Below are 18,803 nucleotides of genomic sequence, written 5' to 3' on the forward strand. Positions count from 1 at the left end.
GAGAGAGAGAGAGAGAGAGAGAGAGAGAGAGAGAGAGAGAGAGAGAGACACACCTGAGGTTCAACATGTTAGCATCTAAACAACACGACAGAAGGAGAGAAGGGAAAGGGAAATCCTAGGGGTCTCTTGATCAAAGTGATAACAAAAGACCTAGTTTTGGTGATGTTGTGAAATAGCGTGGGATCATGGCAGTCGAAGTCTTCACCACAACTTGAATGGGGTTTTTGGTTAAATGCCTAAAATAAGGTCTGCAGTTAACACAGGCTTAAAAGATTTTCAAGTTTTGTTCTACCACATAAAATATGTTAGTAAATACTGCACTTGTGAACTTGTGAGCTTTTACGTGTCTTAATAAAGGCGGATGCTATCAAGACAGCTAAATGAGACTACAGAGGTTGTTGGGAACATTAAACCTCATCACGCCAAACATCTAAACTCATATCGCCTCTCACTAAATACGCCTTAACAGCCTTATTGTGTTTGTACTCACGCTCCTGCAAACTCAAACTTTACAACTTATAGATTGATCAATTTATAGGTAGCGTGCAAAATCAAATTATAATTTGGAAGCTTATTAGTGGTGACGGTCAAGTCATGCGACCCAGGTATAGTTAGTTTATGGCCTAACGTTAGCTATTTACTTCTGCCGATTGCATCTACACTTAAAAATCATCAAACTGGGGTTCATTTCTGAAGATTATCTTGCTGAACGAAACGTGCAAGGATCATAAACATCTGTCTTCCACAGAGATTGTTTTCTGCAATAATCCGATTGGTTTTGTGTCAAGGAAACCAGGGCGATGCTATCTTCCAGGTTAGCTTAAAAAAATAAGTCATCCCGGCAACAATCATATACAGTATATGTATAGTATGTCCCCTTCAGCACAGATGTCAACATGCATCAGAAACATAACTTACTTACTAACACAACTGTCTGAAAACAAATCAACTAAGCCAGAACCAAACACAAAATCTAACTATTCAGTTAATGGACGGTCTCACCGATGATCTTAAGAGGAGCAATTCCATTCATTATTTCAAAAAACAGTTTAAAACATCACTTTTTGTTAAATATATGGTGGCCTAAGGCCAAACAAATTGTTTGTGATTAAGTGCATATGTCTGTAGGTATGTATGTATGTATATGTGTGCGTATAAATATATAGTATGTATACATGTAGGTGTGTATGAATACACGTTTACGCATGTATATTGTTTGTTTAAATTCTGATGGGTAGATGTTGTTTTGTAAAATAGGGTAGGCGTAATAAGCCATGGCTTCAGCCTACACCTTTTCGGTTACCCTTGTTTCTAATGAATTTCCTGTACACATATTACGTTCTATGTTCAGTAACCGAATAAATAAACTTTCATTCATTCAAAAGTTAAATGTAACCTTGAAAGCCCCAACAGGTTATTTCACTCAACATAAAACTAATTCTCAGTTTCTCCCAAAACTCCACAGCAGACAGACCCTTAACTTTGCTCAGAGGCAGCGACGCCCTGTGCATTGTCCTCACAACAATCCAGCTGCGTGCAGGCCAACAAATCATCCTGCTGTGTTTACACTCGAGACACACCGCAGACGCATTCCTCCTGGATTTACAGCCGCCAACACACCAGGCATCCTCTTCACTTCTCCTCCCTTCTCTTGCCATTCATTTCTTTCCATTCCTCCCTCTGTTTAAACCTTCCCTGTATCCAGAGGAAGAGCAGCGGCTTACAGGAGCAGATCCGCCTGCAGACCAGTTTCCTCAGCATGCCGGCAGAGAGGCAGACAGGCACACAGACAGACGGTCCTCCAGTCCTCTGTGGTCCTCACATCTTTTTCCTTCCAGCTGAGGAGAGAGAGAAGAGGGGAGAAAGCTGGCCTCCCCCCTCCCCTGTCTGGGAGCATGTGCTTCAATATGATCCTTCTTTCTGTCTCCGTCCTCTAGTCAGGAGCAGGATGGAGGAAGTGGAAGGGAGGGGATGGAGAGAAGTGATGAAGGAAAGGAAAAGGAGGAAAGGAAAAGAGGAGGACCAATGAGAGGAGAAGGGAGGGGTCGCTCTGGAGGTGGAGCTGATGGGTGGAGTCAGAGATGAGGGACAGCCACAGTGTCATCATGACTCAGGAGAGAGGGAGGAGGGAGGGATGCAGAGGAAGCTGGTCCTCTGCCAGCCGCCGAGCCTCCACCCGAGTCCATCCATCAGAGTTTTTATCACAGCAAGGTCACAGCTGCTCCACATGTGAGATGATAAATAACTCTTCAGCGTGACATTCAGGTTTCCATTTGCAGAGGTTTTTATTTGTTATAATAGGGTTGAATGTTTGTATAACTGACAGTTTTTGGTCCGCTTTAACTCTCAGTTTGTTTCTGGTTGCTGCCTTTGAATCAAAACTAAATTAAATTATAAATTTCTTTTATTCTTGTATTTTATACGTGAAGCTGAAAGAAAACATCTGTCCACAAGATGGTGATGTTAACACACACGTGTTAATCCACACAGGTACAGCCGCGTCACAGGGCTATATTGATGTTTCCTATTCATCATTTTCTGATGGAGTACAGGTGGAGAACAAAGGCAGACAGACAGGAGGACACACTAAAGGCTGAATAACAACAATGCAATGACTGAGAGGAAAACTAAAGTTACAATCTCAAAAGGTTAATCTGAAAAGATCTGACCCTGAACTGACTGATACTGAAATAAAACCAGCTGTGAGTATTGTCATTCTTTCAGAAAGTCAATGGCTCGTCGGAGGAGAGATTGTTCTGGGCAGATTTTAACTGTGGTTATAATGTCTATATTTTAGGTGGAGAAAAGGAACTCTTATATCCAAGAATGTGTCTGTTAAAGGCAAAAAATAGGTTGATTAATCCATAACTTGAACAATATATACTGATAATCAGTCATTTTCTGATTGGTTCCATCTTCTCAAATGTGAGAGGATTTTTCTGCTTTTCTGTTTAATTATAAACTAAATATTTTCCTTTGATGGACAATTTTTTTTTCACAGTTTTTCTAATATTTTATAAGCACAGCAATATATATATATATATATATATATATATGAATTTATCTACAACTACTGGATCTGACATTTCCCATAATGCACCTGGATCGCCTTGTTAAAGCTCATATCTACATGATGACGCTCCTCCAAAGTCTCAGAAGACACTATACAAGTGTTGAGCAATGCCAACCATGACCATAAAATGTGTTTGACATGTGAAATTTAACTTTCACAACTTTGTGACAGGGGGTGGATAAAATCAAAAAGACTAATACTGATGAACACGATTGTAAAATAAACAAAGTGACTGTGAATAATTATCCTCTGGCTGCCAGGTCACAAGTTTTACTCCTGGCAGCGCCTCAAAGTCTCTGGGAGCCTGATGGAGTCTGACAGCTGATCTCCCCGATGCAAATTCACAAAATGACCGAGAGGAGAGGTGAGGCGAGGTGGTGAGAAAGTGCAGGGTTGCGTCACAGAAGAGAGGAAGAAATGAGGGAGCAGCTCACAGCAGATAAGGAGTTTAATCAAGTCTTTCTCTACCTGCAGCTCTATCATTAAATCCCTTCCCACTCATTACAATAAGCTAAAAATCTTTGCAGCCGTTTAGGCCTGCAACTAATGATTACTTTCATTGTCGATTATTTTCTTGATTATTCGATTAGTTGTTTTGATCTATAAAATGTCAGAAAATAGTACAAAAAAAAAAAAATGTCGATCAGTGTTCCCCAAAGCACAAGCTAGAATCGAGAAGAGTTTTACCTTTTTTCTTTCACAAAAAGAATCAAGTTGATTAAGCGATTATCAAAATAGTTGGCGATTAATTTAACAACTAATCGATTGATCGATTAATCTTTGCAGCTCTATTTACTTTTGAGACTAACAATCACATTAAATCATAATGCAGCTGCAGCTGAAAAGGTGAGCTTCAACCTGTGAACGCGAGTCTTTTCATCGCTGAATGAACGGAGTGAGAAACACCCCCGCCATTCTCCTGCACATCACAACCAGCTGAAACAACAGAGGGAGTGACATTCCCACAGAACTATCAGGCTTCACTCGCACGATCATACCAAGCAAGAGTCTGGAGATACAGTGGGTGAGGTTTTTATGAGAAAAGTCGAGTATTGCTGAGTTTACCGTCTTTACATCAACAAGAAGTACTGAGCCCAGGGATGCCTCAAAGTAAACACTTTTAGAAACACATCAGAAGTGATCTGGAGTTTTTCGGTATCAAAAAGTCTTGCACTTAATCATTTAATAAAGGGAGTTCAAGTGATTTTTTTTTTCTTTTCTTTTTTTAGTTCTTTCACAGTCAGAGGTTTCATCCGATGAAACTGTCCAAGAGGCTTTCTGGAGCGCACAAACTTTGTTGAGATTGTTTCATGCAGGACTGTAACTAACAATTACCTGTTGAGTACTTTTTTTGGACAATTATTTGTTTGGTTCACAAAACGATCAGAAAACAGTAAAAAGAAAAAATTAGATCTTAATCTAAACATTATCCTGGTGCTATATAAAAATATTGTAGGGTTGCTAATTTCTCGTACAAGTTACAGCAGAAGTTCTCTAAGAATCTCTTTTATATCCAAACTAAATTGGTATTGTAACTGAAATTTACCTAACTTTTTTATGTTTTTGTTTACTTGTTTTTAGGGTCAATCAGTCTCTGTTCCTGTTTGGAGTAAAACCTTTTCCTGTTCGGTATCATTCAGTTTGTGTCGAGAGGAGCTTTCCTGTTGTGTTGCGTGCATCTGTGCAGAGAGGAGTGTCAGTATTGAGCAGTTGTGGCAGGAAGGTTTTAGACAATAGTTTAATTTTGAAAACTGTATCTCTGCACGCCTAAATGTGTGACAGGTGTGTCGGAGGCCAGCAGGACTTGCACACTTAGGTCATTTTTACAAATTTACCAGCACTAAATGCCGTTTAAGCGCTCCTTCAACCTTGTGTTTCTAAACATCTGTGAGAGACTCACTGGTGCATGGTGCCCTGTCTCTCTGTCCCTGCACAGTGTTCATTATTCAGGAGGTTTCCAACTGTGCAACCCAAGTCCTGCTGGCAGCGAGTATCTGGCCTCGTCTCTCAACGCCTTCCCTGCAGGACCTCTTGATGCTGCGTGACGCACACAGCCGGGTCCTGGTCTATTAAAACCCACAGAGCTGGAGTCAGAACCACCAACATCAAAATATGACATAGTTTGAGGCTTAGAGTTCATTTTTAACTTGGGAATAGTAGTTACTAGCCCTTCAACCGCATAAATTAACACATATTTATATCGGACCAGATAGCTGTGCAAATGGTCAGTCCTGTTTGAGCCCTGCAAATTTTCTTTGCATCCTAAGTGCTGAATATTAAGGTATAATTCATCAGAGCATTTGAACGCTGATGGAGCAGTTTGTTTCCTTCGCTATTGGCTGCTCTGCTAAATATCGCTCCGCGCTCACTCAGATTCACCACGCTCTACTCAAATCGCTCATCTCTCATTTCAAAATAAGAAAACAAAAGCTGCGTTGTATTTATCAGATGAACACTCCCTTCATGCCCAGAGCTCTGTCAGGAAAAAGTCCGCTGGATGACAGGCACTGGTGGCTAACAGAGGGAAATTGGAGGAGGAGATAAAGCAACGCTCCAAGACTTAAAAAATCTGCTCTGCACTCCATCAAAGATCCTCCCGCTTCACTTATATGCTCTGACTCCAAGTCATACATGTACATACACATTTTTAAATACCTCACTGACCCCAGGTTTTTTTATATAGCAAAAAAATAACATAATTAGCATTTTCTATAAACGAACGATCTCTATCATTTGAATTATACTGCTTAATTTGCACTAAAGCAAAGAGAAATAATCAGAAATAATTTGAAAATAGATTAATCGTTTGATGCGGCTTCAGTTTCTCAAATGTAAAAATGTCTCTAAGAAACTTTCAGGCATTTTATTTCCCAACAGTTGATAGAAAACTAATTGGTATTAAAAATAAATGTTACTGCCCTGGTTTGTACAAGTGACATAACAGCTTCCAAATAGTGGAAGTATTGTTCAAAAACCTTCAGGCTGGTTGTATTTATTAAAAGGACTGCTGGGGAAGAACTGACTTGAAAGCTACATTTCATGAATATTTTTTTTTAATCAGATGATCTCTAAAATCAAACCATCTGTTTGCTGCTGCAGAAAGACATTTATGCCCTAATTTAATTATATCTGGATTATTTTAACTACATTCTACACTCCGTAAACAAACTAAATCTTGGTGCAAAATGCAGCTGCAAGGATTATAACCTGAACAATTACAACAGCCCTTAATTGGCTTCCAAGAATGCAGTTTAAATCAACTGTAATATTATGTTATAAGGTCATTTAAAGGTTCCACGCTACATCTCTGATGTACAAGAGTTGTTTCTGTATTTTCTTTTGCTTTTTAAACTAGCTTTATTCATCTTTTTATCTAATTTATCTGGTTTTCCTGTTGACTTTATACTTTTGTCTCTATGTCATTATAAGTGTCATACAAATAAAGTTGTCATTATCATTAATGGTAACTTAGATTAGACTGTACTGCTGCACAACATATCACCTATCATGACAGTAAGCAACACAGAACACCTGCCATACTGACAACAACATAGGTGGCAATGATAGCTTGTGTTCCTCAAACTAAGTTCCTTAAATCATAACAACCATTTAAACCAAAATGACTTGAGTTATGAAAATGTTTTGGATTGTGCAGCAGAGAAGAGCAGAGCGGGATTATATGCATCACTGAGCTTCAGTTACTTGTGGCATTCAGATCCCAATTATGATGCCAGTGCAATTATCAAGGATTATGAGCACAGAGAGAGTAATAACATGTTTCTACGTCAATAACACAGACAGATGAATATTATCTACATGAAACTTGCAGGTATTTACAACAGGTCTTGAACTTTGAATTAAAAAAGGATCTACTTCTTATATGTGATAAAGTTACCTGCAGTGGACGCAGCTTGACTTTGCGAGACGATACCTTCCTGTGGAGCTACCGACACAGACCAAGAGCTGATGCACTGCTGCCTGCCTCCTCCCTTCCCCTCCAACCTGGTCTTGTGACTGTAGAAACGACAGCTAACACCACTCCTACAAAATAAGAGCCCTGGGCTGCCGAGTCTTAGTCTGTTTTTCCTCTTGGCTTTCTCAATCTCTCTCCTCCATTCTCAGCTGTATAGTTTATTTTTAACGTCTTTGCAGCCGTTCCTTTTTCTTCCTGTGTTAGTTTTTCATTCTCTCTCTGTATCTTTATGTAGTTTTAGTGTCTTAGTGTCATAATAAGATAATAAAGTAGTAATTTAATGAAAATGAAGTCATAATATTTCAAGAAAAAAGATATATTATTATAACATTACAAAAATAGAGTCAGAATATTACGAGAAAAAAGGTCGGAACTTTTAAAAGTTGTAATATTCTGAGAATAAAGTCATTATTCAATGAAAATGAAGTCATAATATTTCAATATTACTAGAATCGAGTCATAGCATTTGGAGAATAAAGTCATAATATCACGAGACATCACAGAGCTACTGCTCAGAGGAAAGACGTCACACCGCAGTACAAACCTTTTGTTGAAAATAACTGGAGGATACAGTACCCTATCGACTTTCAGGAAATACTTATACATGCACGAAATAACATATTTTATTGTAACTTAATTTTTTTAATCTGAGCCTATTTTTTTCTGCAGTTTTGTTCTTTTACAGTGGCGGTGGACATGTACCCTGCGTTCCCCCCTGAAACCAAAGCCTATGTTCTTCTCTGAATGATCATTAGTTTTCTCTTTCTCATACCCCTGTTTTCCAGATCTGAGTTGATTGTTTTCCCTCGCCTGCTCAGGTCAGAGCTCTGTCAGTTGTCAGTGTGCTAACGTCTTTGAAGTGAAAGCAGTGTGTTTCTTTTTTTCGTTTTTAACCAGGGTGCAGATACACAATCTGAGCCTGTGAGGCGCTTTAATGTACTAAATCTAATGTGATAAACATAGTAAGGAAAATTAAATTAGCTTTCTTAGATGATATGCTTTTCCTTCCATAGAAATTAGTAGGCCGACCAATCCTCATTAACAATTAAGACTTGCAAGCACTCATTCGCGGTCCATTGATTTAATGCTACTATTAAATGCAAAATGAACACTGCAGCTACTTTACATTAAAAGCTTTTAACATGTAAGCTACCTGAATGCTTAACTTGTGAAAATAGAAAAGATATGGGTACATAACATTTGCCCCGAAAAAAAAAAGGACGTGATTATTAGATTTGTGATCAGAGAGATAAACTGTAAACGGGTAAAGCTCCTCCCTTCATGTCAGATTATCTCAGTGACAAATTCATGTTGTTTCCCCAAAGGAGGGTCTTTTTCTTTTTTTTTTTAAATCAGACGGGGCCCCCTGAGATGAAAGCTGAGCCTCGTGACCACAGCGATGAGGCCTGTCAGCTCTGTCTGGCCTGAGAGGCAATAAATTCAAGGGACTAAAAAGATCAATCTGATGTCACTCAGTCTGGGTTTTAGTGCTGAAGCAAAGAGGGTCAACTTCAATTTGTACACAGTCAGCTGCTAATATGGGTGTGATATTTTCTGCAGAAATCCGGCTCCTTCAGACCTTTCTGTCCCCATCAGGAGGGTCACTTTTCCTGCAGTGAGGTGGGTGAAAGCTCCTCGCTTCACCGAGCACAAAGAAACCAGCTCAGGTTACATTCTGACTGAAAGACGGCAAACACACCCCACTGAGACCAGTGGAAACCAAGACTAGGCCTTCCCACAACATGCTCATTGTGACTGATGGGCGGAGATATTCTCTCAGCTCTTGTAACTTATTGTACTACACATTCTTTCAGTTTTACAGCCTTTATCTCAAACCCAGAAGACCAAAAGACATAAACAAACAAGAGCAACTAGGTCACATGCAGGTAATAGAATGTATGTACAATGTATTTGCAAACTGGAACGAATTAGGTGTAAAATGAGAGGTTCATCGGCCAGATTTAAGAAAACATGCAAGTCTTTTGTCATGGTAGTAGATAAATTAAATGAATTAGATAAAACAGTGCTGGTGCGGTAAACACAACCATGACTAAAATCGCAGCACTCTGCAGGTAGAGCAGGAGACGTGATCTTACCTGACACAGGTGAAAGGACCATGTTCCCTGACCTCTGAACTTCGTCAAATTTACTGAAGATGACATTTAGCCTGGACAGAGAAGAGGGGGGGGGGCAGATAATTAGCACCACATTCACAGCAGAAATAAACAGCCCTGCTACCTTCAGGACTCTGAAGAACAGAAAACTGGCTCTTTTCAGATTCTCCAGGGAGAAGTTAAATAGGCCACAGTAACATTGTCGCCCACAGTCTGGGCATCCAAAAATACACAGGCAATGGCGATGGCTGTGACGCCTGCTGGGTAATATTAATAGTACAAACACTAATAATCACAATGTCTTCGTAACAGCAGCCACGGGTGACATTTGTTGACTCTTTGGGAGAAGACAACCTTCATTTCAGGGAGGGATGCAGCTATTTTTAAAAAGATTTGTAGGTGTGTCAACCCTTAATAAGTGTCTGTGGTAGTATACAAACTAAATATAAAGCCATGTTTTCATTGAGCCACAAAGGCTGAAAAAGATTTGATGGACCAGCGCAGAACCATAAAATAAATAATTCCACACTAATGCTAAAGAAGTAATAATTTGAGTGAAACATTCATTGTCTGTTTATAGCTTCTTAAACATTGAGGATTTTTTTAGTTTTTCTCTGTTTTATATTACTGTAAACTAACCATCTGGGAACTTGTGATGGGCAGTTTTCACTGTTTTCAGACATTCAAATAGTTTGTTAAAAATGGGGCAAACAGAGGAAGTAATCTCAAGTTAGTCATTCATTTTAACAGAGAGCATTTGAACGCACCGTGACTGAGGCAGACCCTTCTTTCCCAGGTCCATTCTCACTCGTTCTCCAACGTGGCGGTAGATCTCTACGAGGCAGTTCATGGCTCCGTCACGCACCTACAGGTCGACAATAAAGACAACACACAAACACAAGCTGGTACTTAAATCATTAGGTCACTCAGGTACTTTTATTTTCCTTTAACATCACATTTTATCACTTTGTTTTCTTGCTGTACTTTTCAATAAACTAATAATTTTGTTAAAATCTTTAGAAATTCACTGTAAAGTAAGTTTTTTTTCCCCAAGTGTCCAATTATTTTGCTCTTTTCCTTCTTTTGCTTTTTGATATTTCTTATACAATCACTCTGCCTTATTGTTGTATTTTGTGTGCCTCCAATTTTCCTCAATTCATTTGTATTTGTGTGTATAAATATAATAAATAAACTTGGGAGGAGGTCCGCTGTATGAGCCTACAGCTTTTTAACCTGTCCTGTCACAATGTTATTTGTTTTATGCTGTATTTGCATAATAAAGAAAATCCAAATAAAACTGAATTCTGAGTGCAGGAACTTACAATAAAACTGGAAAATTGCTTCCAGACAGTAACCACTTAGGCCGTTTCCAGCTGGCCTCTTCTTTCCTCTAACAACCAAAAGGGCAGACACAAATATAAAAATAGTTCCTACACCTCCAACCAGAGATGGTTCATAATGCACTAGAAGACATGAGCTTCGGAGAGTGTTTGGCTTCAGGAAAGGAAGTTCGTGGGCACGGCTTCCTGTCCCGAGAGGAAGTGTGATTCCGGTGATGATAGAGCTCTGCAGCCTATCAAGAGACAACACACTCAAAACGCAGAGCACGGTGGGGAGGGAGAGACACAAAGGGGTCTAGTTGTTAGAGAGGAGACCCCACGGCTGCAAGGTCATAGGTTTGATACCTGCAAAAGTTTTTTTTACCAAAACATATCAACTCACGCGTGTGCAAAAGAAAGATTTGGAAAAGAAAACTCAGATATCCTGGTTCATGTTCTGCTAAGCTGTAATGTTTGTATTTGACCAGCAGAAGGCAGCCAAAGCCCAATAATGCTTCATGCTGTTCCACCCCTGTCAACACACTGAAGTGCAGGCAGGACGCAGCAGGTCTTACCTGACTTGTGGGATCTCCGAGGAGGTTACAGATGTGAGGAACGATTTTACTGAGCGTCAGACTCTGAGATCCAAACCTTATAAAAAATAAAAAATACACAACATGAAAATTAGATTTTAAAGTTGAGCTATCTCAGCAGTTACTTCTACTATGGCTGCCTTCTGCACAAACTATTTTATTTTATTTTTGTTCATATAAAACAAGCAAGTGATGTGTGGCCGGGTTGGTTCAGTGGGTAGAGTAGGCGCACATATACTAAGAGGTTTATGCCTCAACGCAGAGGTCCAGGGTTTGAATCCGACCTGTGACAATTTCCTGCATGTCTTCCCCCTCTCTCTCCCCTTTCTCACCTAGCTGTCCTATCAAATAAAGATGGACTGGCCCAAAAAAATTATCTTAAAAAAAAAAAATTAAAACAGCAAGTGATCTCGGAAACTAAACATTTTTCATTCTTTTGGGATATTTTATAGGCCAAACAACGACAAGCAGATAAATTAATAATGAAAATGATTGTTAGTGACCACCCTAATCTTAGTGAGATAAGATAAACTATTCATCCTGAGGGAAACTGTTGTGCAGCAGTTGCAGTACAAAGTAGGAAAGAGTTAAAATATATGGGTGCAAAATATTAACAATAAAGATTATCAATAATAAGCTAATTTAACTTGACATAAAACTCATTTCTGTAGTTGTTATATTTTAAAAATCAGTTAAACCTTTACTTATATTGTAGGAATATCATTTAATCATGTAAAATGTCATTATATGTGTTATTTGAAAGATATAATCTTAACTTACACATTTAGGGTTGAGATGAGACAGAGGCAGAGTCCTTCTCTGGTCCTGTTGTTCTTATGCTTGAAGCCTCCCATCATTCGCTCCCACACATACTGAAAAGACACACACACACAAAGATCAGCTTATATATTTCCAGTTAGTCTGTAAAAAGTGTGTGTGTGTGTGTGTGTGTGTTTTTAAAGGTTTGGATGAACACGTGTGCTGCTGTGCACCTGTGGGTTAGCAGCCTGGTCCATAATCTTCAGCAGCAGCGCTTGGTCCTGGTCTCGAACTTGGTCCTTGGCGTCTCCTAACCGATCGATGAGGCTTGGTAGAACTGACAGGACAGAAACATAAGTGAATGACAGCCTGGACATGTCCTGAGTTTACAATATTACAACGAAGAAAGAATCTCATCCCTGAACATTATGAAGAGAAAACGGGGCGACTGCATCAAAAAAAAGCAGAATGAGGAAAAAAAAGTTGAATATAAACACTACTCGGACCTAATTCTTAACTGTCTTTACATGCACACATGCTTGTCATACTGTGTACTAACGAGTACACAACAGTGAGCACACAAAATAAAATAAAGCAGTTAATAAAGGATCAGGACATGAAAAACCAAGCAACCATAGAAACATTAAAATATAAAATGTATGGGTGCATCAAAAAAATGACTTGATAGACATAGTACATATCTTTACACATTTAGGTAATAATCTCATCAATGAAACAGAATTGTTGGCTGAAATCTTATTAACTTATAGCGTAAGTTAATAAGTTGTTAAGTGTAGAACTGCTATATATTGCTATATTCACTGCTCTTTTAATTAATTTAAAATCCCTTTATTCTATTTTCCTCTATTTTTTAAATACTTTTCATTGTCAGTTTTGCAGAACATCCAACAAAAACACAAATAATTCAATAATAAAGTCAACAAATTACTTGTTGAATTTAAAACAAACAAAAAGAAATAAGTTTCAACATTATTGTATTAAACAAAAAGAAAATTGAACTTAACATAAAAAGGCACCACTAAAGAAAGAATGACCGTTACATTTTTATTTTTCTACTGATACTCTATCAACTGACTCAAAAACTCAAAAAAATCCCTGAGTGTCTTTCGCAATGTGTATATTGTGGAGGTTGATATCTCGATGACGATAAAGAAACGATCTATTGTGCAGCTCTAGTAGAAATAATTAAAATAAAAAGGGAAGCAGCTCACCTGTTCCAACCTGTGTCCTGAATCTCTCCTGCAGTCGGGTGACCAGAGCGGAGAGGATGTCCATCCCAAATAAGACCACCTGAGACACAAAACAACACACATAAAGCAAACACACTGATAAAAGCTTGTGCTCCTGGGCGCCTTTGTAGTTCACCTGGTAAGAGCATGCACATATGCAGCGGGCCGGGGTTCGACTCTGACCTGCGGCCCTTTGCTGCATGTCATTCCCCCTCTTTCTTCCCTTTCATGTCTAAGCAGTCCTATCAAATAAAGGCCTAAAAATGCCCAAAAAATTATCTTAAAAAAAGTTTGTTCTCCTAAAAACATTTTAAAAAGAAACTGTTGTCACATTTAATTCATGTCTAATTGTAGTGTACATATACATATGTTTTGTCTTCTTCCTAGTCCCTGTATTGTTTTTCATGCATTTCTTTGTTTTTATTGGCTTGTTGTTCAAGATTAAAGATTTGTTTTGTCACTTCTGTAATGGTTGTACAAGTACAATCGTGTGAAATAGTTTCCCTGGGATGCTCTGTTAAAGAAAAAAACGTGAATAGTATATACAAAAAACATATAATGGATATAAAATTTGAGAATAACAAAATACCTGTTAAAGAAAAACTGTAAATAAAACAAAAAATATAAAAATAAATAAATCTAAAAAAATATTATACATTTTTGAAGAACATAAAAAATAATGTGTGCACTGATTGTTGTCTTAGTTTTTGGTTATATTTTTCTAAATTATGTTAACTTAGTTTTTATTTTGTTACAGTTTGTTTGAGGGGAAAGTGTGTTGTATAAGCCTGACACATTTCTTATTTTTTAATTATCTGAATTGTACGCAGTAGGAGTGTGAAAATAAAATAAAGATAAAATAAAGTTTTAATTTAAATGTAATATAAATTAAAATGCACTAGAATCTCTCAAAACCCAATATAGAAAAACATTCACAACTACAACATCAGATCAGCACAAGGGCAATGGAGATTTGAATGTGGGCTGCAAAGCATTATGGGTAATTTGACCAAAGCAAGCGTTTTCATTAAAAGAAACACACAAAGGTAATCAAAATAAATGGATTTTGTTCAATAAAACCGAATATAGTCATCTAAACTTTTATTCTATGAAGTAAAACACTGAACTCAAACACAACCATGAGTGAAGATAGTGTGGACATTTCACAACAGGCTTTCAGTTGAGTGCTAAATACCTTTCCTTGTCATGGGGTGGTATGGGAGGCTCAATGAACGTGTAGTGAGAGTCCCCCTGCTGACACCATATCAACACATATGCATCACCTGAGCTTCATGCTCAGGCTCGGATGCAATTTTTGGAAACTCACTTTAAATGTGAGAGAAACGTAAAGTTAAAAAATAAACAATTGACACGCTAGCTCTGGTGCCATCTGCTGGATGCAAAATGGCATTACATCAAATCAGCTACTACATCAGTGTTTACCCTGAGTTTGTGTACTTGCGCCTGCTGCTAGAGCTCCTGCTAGAAGACTCTATGAAAATTTTGAAAAAAATAAAGTGTGACACCATCTCACATCTAAAGACAATCTGTTATTTTGAGTTTTTAGTCACAGACCAGGAGATTATATTACCAAGACTTTAAATTTACGAGACAAGACTCTTATGTCATTCTAATATTGGACATTTCTAGGGTTGGCATGTATTTGGCGGAGAGTTCACGGGTCTTCTCTAAAGAAAATGTTACATTTTTCAATTAAAAAAGATGCAATTTCACATCATTTTGGACTACTTTCACCATATCGGTGTCTTAAACGTTGGCAAAGCCAAAGCAGATAATAAATACAAAACTACAATCATTAGATCAGATTATTTTTTAATGAAGTTAGCGGAGGTGGTCTTTGTTTCAGGTTTCTGCTTGAAATGCAAAAGGGGGAAATAAATAAATATTTAAAATTGAATGAATAAATTTAAATTATTCAGATGAATCAATGATTATAATAAATATATGCTGTAGCCCTCCTTAGTATGATAGGGGATTTAAATGGACATTTATATCATCCTGAAAGGTGAATAAACAAGGTTTAGACAGTTCAGCGTGTAACTGCAGACATTTACTATGAGCCTCTGCCATTAAGCTGTCTGCATTTATCAATAGCCGATATATTTAGCCCTGACTCGTCTGCTCACTGCCATCCAATCAATTAACAAAAGCCATTAGACTAACAGCACATGAAGCAGCGCTCCTCTATCTTTCACCCACACACATCTGAAGAGTTTTACTACCACATTAAAGCACAGGGAGGCAGGAAGCTGCTCTCCACACACTAAAACTCTGCTGGCTCGCTCACAGAGGGAAGGAAACTGGGCTAATGGTGCTGGTAAATTAAGCTCACAGCCACCATCGCTGACACATGATCGCCTGGGAGCCGCGTCCCCATTACAGACCCGCCACAGATATCAACAGGACCGGAGGAGGCTGCATTTGCAGGGCAGCCCATTAAGCAGCGATATGATTGGTTGTGTCGATACGTGTCTGAAGTCAGTGCATAGTTTTGATCATACAGTCAGCTCCACTCAGTCTCATCTACCCTTATTGTTTGTATAGAAAAAAAAAGGTGCCTGACACCAAACTCCATTGACAAATTTGGCATTTTTGTGTCACAACTTGAAATCTTTTCCCAGTTAAATATTGAGATTAAGTAAATTCAGTAGTTGACAAAACAGTCAACAGTCTAACTCCAATCCTAATCCCCAACCCTGGACTAATTGACTCATAATTGTTCAAGAAATCTTTATAGAAACAGAAACGGAGACAACAAGATAAAAAACAGGATCATTGACATTTTACAAGACTCAGATAAAGCTACAAATAAATCCATTAACAGGAAAGCCAGAATGCTAAAAACAATATCTGATGAAGCCAGATGAGAGGAAAAAAACTGCATACATCAGGGTTTGATTCCTCCTGACTGTATATATTAGCATGGGAACACTACATTAAAGAGCATATAAAGTGAGATGATCCAGCTTGACAACACGTAGCTGCTAAACTGCAGCAGCTCTACGTTACTGTGAGCTCCATGTATTGATTAATCAGCAGCCTCATATCTGCATAAATTACACACAAACGTTCATGGATGGCATGCAAATCGTGCATCATGGTTACAGGAATGAGGGGATCCTGCAGTACACAGGCAGGTATAGGTTAGTCTATCAGCCACCCTGCCAACAGTGAGGGAAAAAAAAAACGGCCTCTCTGTGAATGAAGCGCTCCCTGAGGACAGTTTGTCCCCGACACCTGAAGGAATCCATATCAACTGGTTTGCTTTAAGCCCCTCCTGCAGTGAATCCTATCATCCTGACTGGTGGGTTGACAGCTATTGTAGCCCTCCACACCCAGTGGTAGGGATGTAATGATGCATCGTGAACAAGATGGATGGAGAGGAAAATGGATATTAATGTGTAAAGATTACAACCAGTTGAGATAAAAAACAAAATAATTACATATGTGTAAAGAAAAGGGTTACTCAGTTATATACAATGTAAAAATGTAATTTGACATAACATATTATTTGAGTGAAACAGTGCGTTTGGAGAAGATGACAACATCAAGAGTATGAAGTTCTGTTATTATCCTGTTAAGCACATGCTGGAGCAGCCAAACTGTAACCCTAAGTATGAACACATAATCAAATAACTAAAACATCAAAAATTAAACCAAATGGAGTACATACTTAAGGTTAGAAAAAGCTCTGTATTTGTGACATGTTTTGAACTTAAAAGGGCTCCAATTTGAGGTTAACGTGTTACTTGAGTGACATTTGGAGAAGTTGAGAAAAGCAAAAAATGTGTTTTAATAGTATGAAGTTATCAGTACATGCTTGGACAGACTCAAGCCAAACTGTAAGTAAGTAGTAAGTAGTAGGAACGCATACATATAAACAAGTGACTAAAACATGAATTATTAAACCAATAGAGCACATACACTGTGCAAAACCGCCTGTCATGGTGACAAAAAGCATGTTTTAACTTCTAAGACTCTAATTTTAGGTTAATTTCTAATATATTTTAGGGCCTAGTTTCATATGCTAACACCTGTCTAGCATGCACCAAGCAGCTGTAATGCAACAGCTGAGAGTGAAGTGTCTTGTTCAAGAGCATCACTACGGTTATTTTTAAAAAGATGTTGAAAGAGATGGAGTGTGTTTATTTTTTTCCATTTCACCCAGCCACAGGCATCTTCAACTTCTTTAATGAACAAACTGTCCTCACCTTGAAGTTGCTGGAGTTGACCCAGGAGCTGGCCACTGTGTCCACCATCCTGTCCAGCACGGTCTGGTCCTGCTCCATGTCGGGGGACTTCTCCTCGTCCAGGATGAGCTCCATGATCTCCTGGCCCACCTGGAGCCTCTTCCCCAGGTCCTTTTGCATCACCTGCTCCAGCAAAAACTCCATGCTCACCTCCTCTTCCATGGCTGCTGCCTGGGACAGAAAATTCAAGGCACGAGCTGACTTCCAGCGAGCCTTTTCTCCTCACGTTTTGTTCACCAAAGTCTTTACAGTTTCCAGGACCTGCTGCAGGATACTTGGCCCCGTTTATACGCCAGTAATTCTCTTTAAGAGCATGCTAACGTTGGTGAATGAGCACCATAACATCCTGCAGTGGAGGGCTGCTTTTGATATTGCACTTCATTCTCCTGTAACGAAAGACAGCAAGAAAAGGGAGACAATTAGGCGAAGTTTACAGTTGAGAAATGATTCCCCACTTGATTACTTAACGTTACATTAAGACAATTCTTCAAGTTTTCTGAAATGTTATGTTTAAATGTGCAAATGACGCATTATCTAATGCTAACTTTTGATGAATTTAGAGGAAATAACGTCATAGGACACAAATAGACAAAGTGCAGAAATAACGTGTTTTGTACATGTTTTCTTTCCTCTAGTCTAAAATAATACATGTTATGGAAGGATGCTTTGTCTTGTAGTGTCTCTTTTTTGCATATATTTGACATAAATATACATTTAAAACGTGAAGCTCAGAGTTAAAGACAGCAATGCTACTTCAGGTTTAGCTAAGTGACTTACTATGCAGATGAACGTTAAATGTCAACACAGTTTATGTAGCAGTTAGCTTCTCCTGCTAGCACACTAGCTCGCTACTAGCAAGCTTTTATCCCAAATACACAAATACAGCCACGCTAGTGTTAGCTAAGCTGGCTAAGTTAAGTTAGCAGCAGCTACGGAGGACCACCGTTAGCTATACTGTTACTCACCTGTTTCTTGTTTGTTAATTAATAAGTTATTGATTCAGGGACCGGTTAGACATTCACTCACCGGATGGACTGAATTGTTCCCAGAAAAAAAAAAAGTCCGACGCTGCCTGCGGTCACAAACTACCGTTACTTTACATTACAGCCCAGCAACAACTCACTTTATTGCGTTACTTCACACAACTTAATCCTCAAGCCATTTCGGTGTATAAACCCCTCCACTGGCTGTTCACAAGTCATTCACTGTAATTAAAAGACGACAAAATCATTACTTGCCATAGTAAATCATAGCATGTCCCATAGCAGACGCCGTAGAGGCTGCAGTGAAGGAAGCCGCAGAACGGCGACCTCTCCCGGCAGGGCCGCGCAACAACACCTCCTGCAGTAAGATTATAGGACAATGGGTCCCTGACTGACCATAGACTGTAATAAACTAGGCACAGACATGCAACATGCCCCACCACTTCTTCTACACATTGTGTGTTTCTT

General features: G+C 38.7%; 1 protein-coding gene and 1 non-coding gene across 16 annotated transcripts in view; one reads left to right on the forward strand and one right to left on the reverse strand.

Moving 5' to 3' along the window:
* Positions 1 to 18,582, reverse strand: part of LOC114550965 (CLIP-associating protein 1-B) — a 44,331-nt gene extending 25,749 nt beyond the window's left edge. For 10 of the 15 annotated variants that reach the window (XM_028571998.1, XM_028571997.1, XM_028571994.1 and 7 more), the window contains exons 1-9: positions 18,379 to 18,582; positions 17,314 to 17,738; positions 13,064 to 13,142; positions 12,065 to 12,168; positions 11,853 to 11,944; positions 11,055 to 11,130; positions 9,928 to 10,025; positions 9,143 to 9,213; positions 6,969 to 7,016 (exon numbers count right to left, since the gene is read on the reverse strand). In XM_028571998.1, the coding sequence (XP_028427799.1) occupies positions 6,969 to 7,016; positions 9,143 to 9,213; positions 9,928 to 10,025; positions 11,055 to 11,130; positions 11,853 to 11,944; positions 12,065 to 12,168; positions 13,064 to 13,142; positions 17,314 to 17,514 (769 nt within the window). In that variant the 5' untranslated portion in view covers positions 17,515 to 17,738; positions 18,379 to 18,582. Of the gene's footprint in view, positions 1 to 6,968; positions 7,017 to 9,142; positions 9,214 to 9,927; positions 10,026 to 11,054; positions 11,131 to 11,852; positions 11,945 to 12,064; positions 12,169 to 13,063; positions 13,143 to 17,313; positions 17,739 to 18,317 lie in introns of all 15 variants that reach the window. The other 5 variants (XM_028572002.1, XM_028571999.1, XM_028572001.1 and 2 more) reach the window with 2 other exon arrangements.
* On the forward strand, positions 14,276 to 14,404 carry LOC114551294 (U4atac minor spliceosomal RNA). The gene has a single exon (XR_003691888.1). It is a non-coding gene; the product is annotated as a U4atac minor spliceosomal RNA (small nuclear RNA).
* Positions 18,583 to 18,803: the final 221 nt, after the last annotated feature.

The sequence above is a fragment of the Perca flavescens genome, chromosome 24, assembly GCF_004354835.1.
Source record: "Perca flavescens isolate YP-PL-M2 chromosome 24, PFLA_1.0, whole genome shotgun sequence".
Classification (NCBI taxonomy): domain Eukaryota; kingdom Metazoa; phylum Chordata; class Actinopteri; order Perciformes; family Percidae; genus Perca; species Perca flavescens.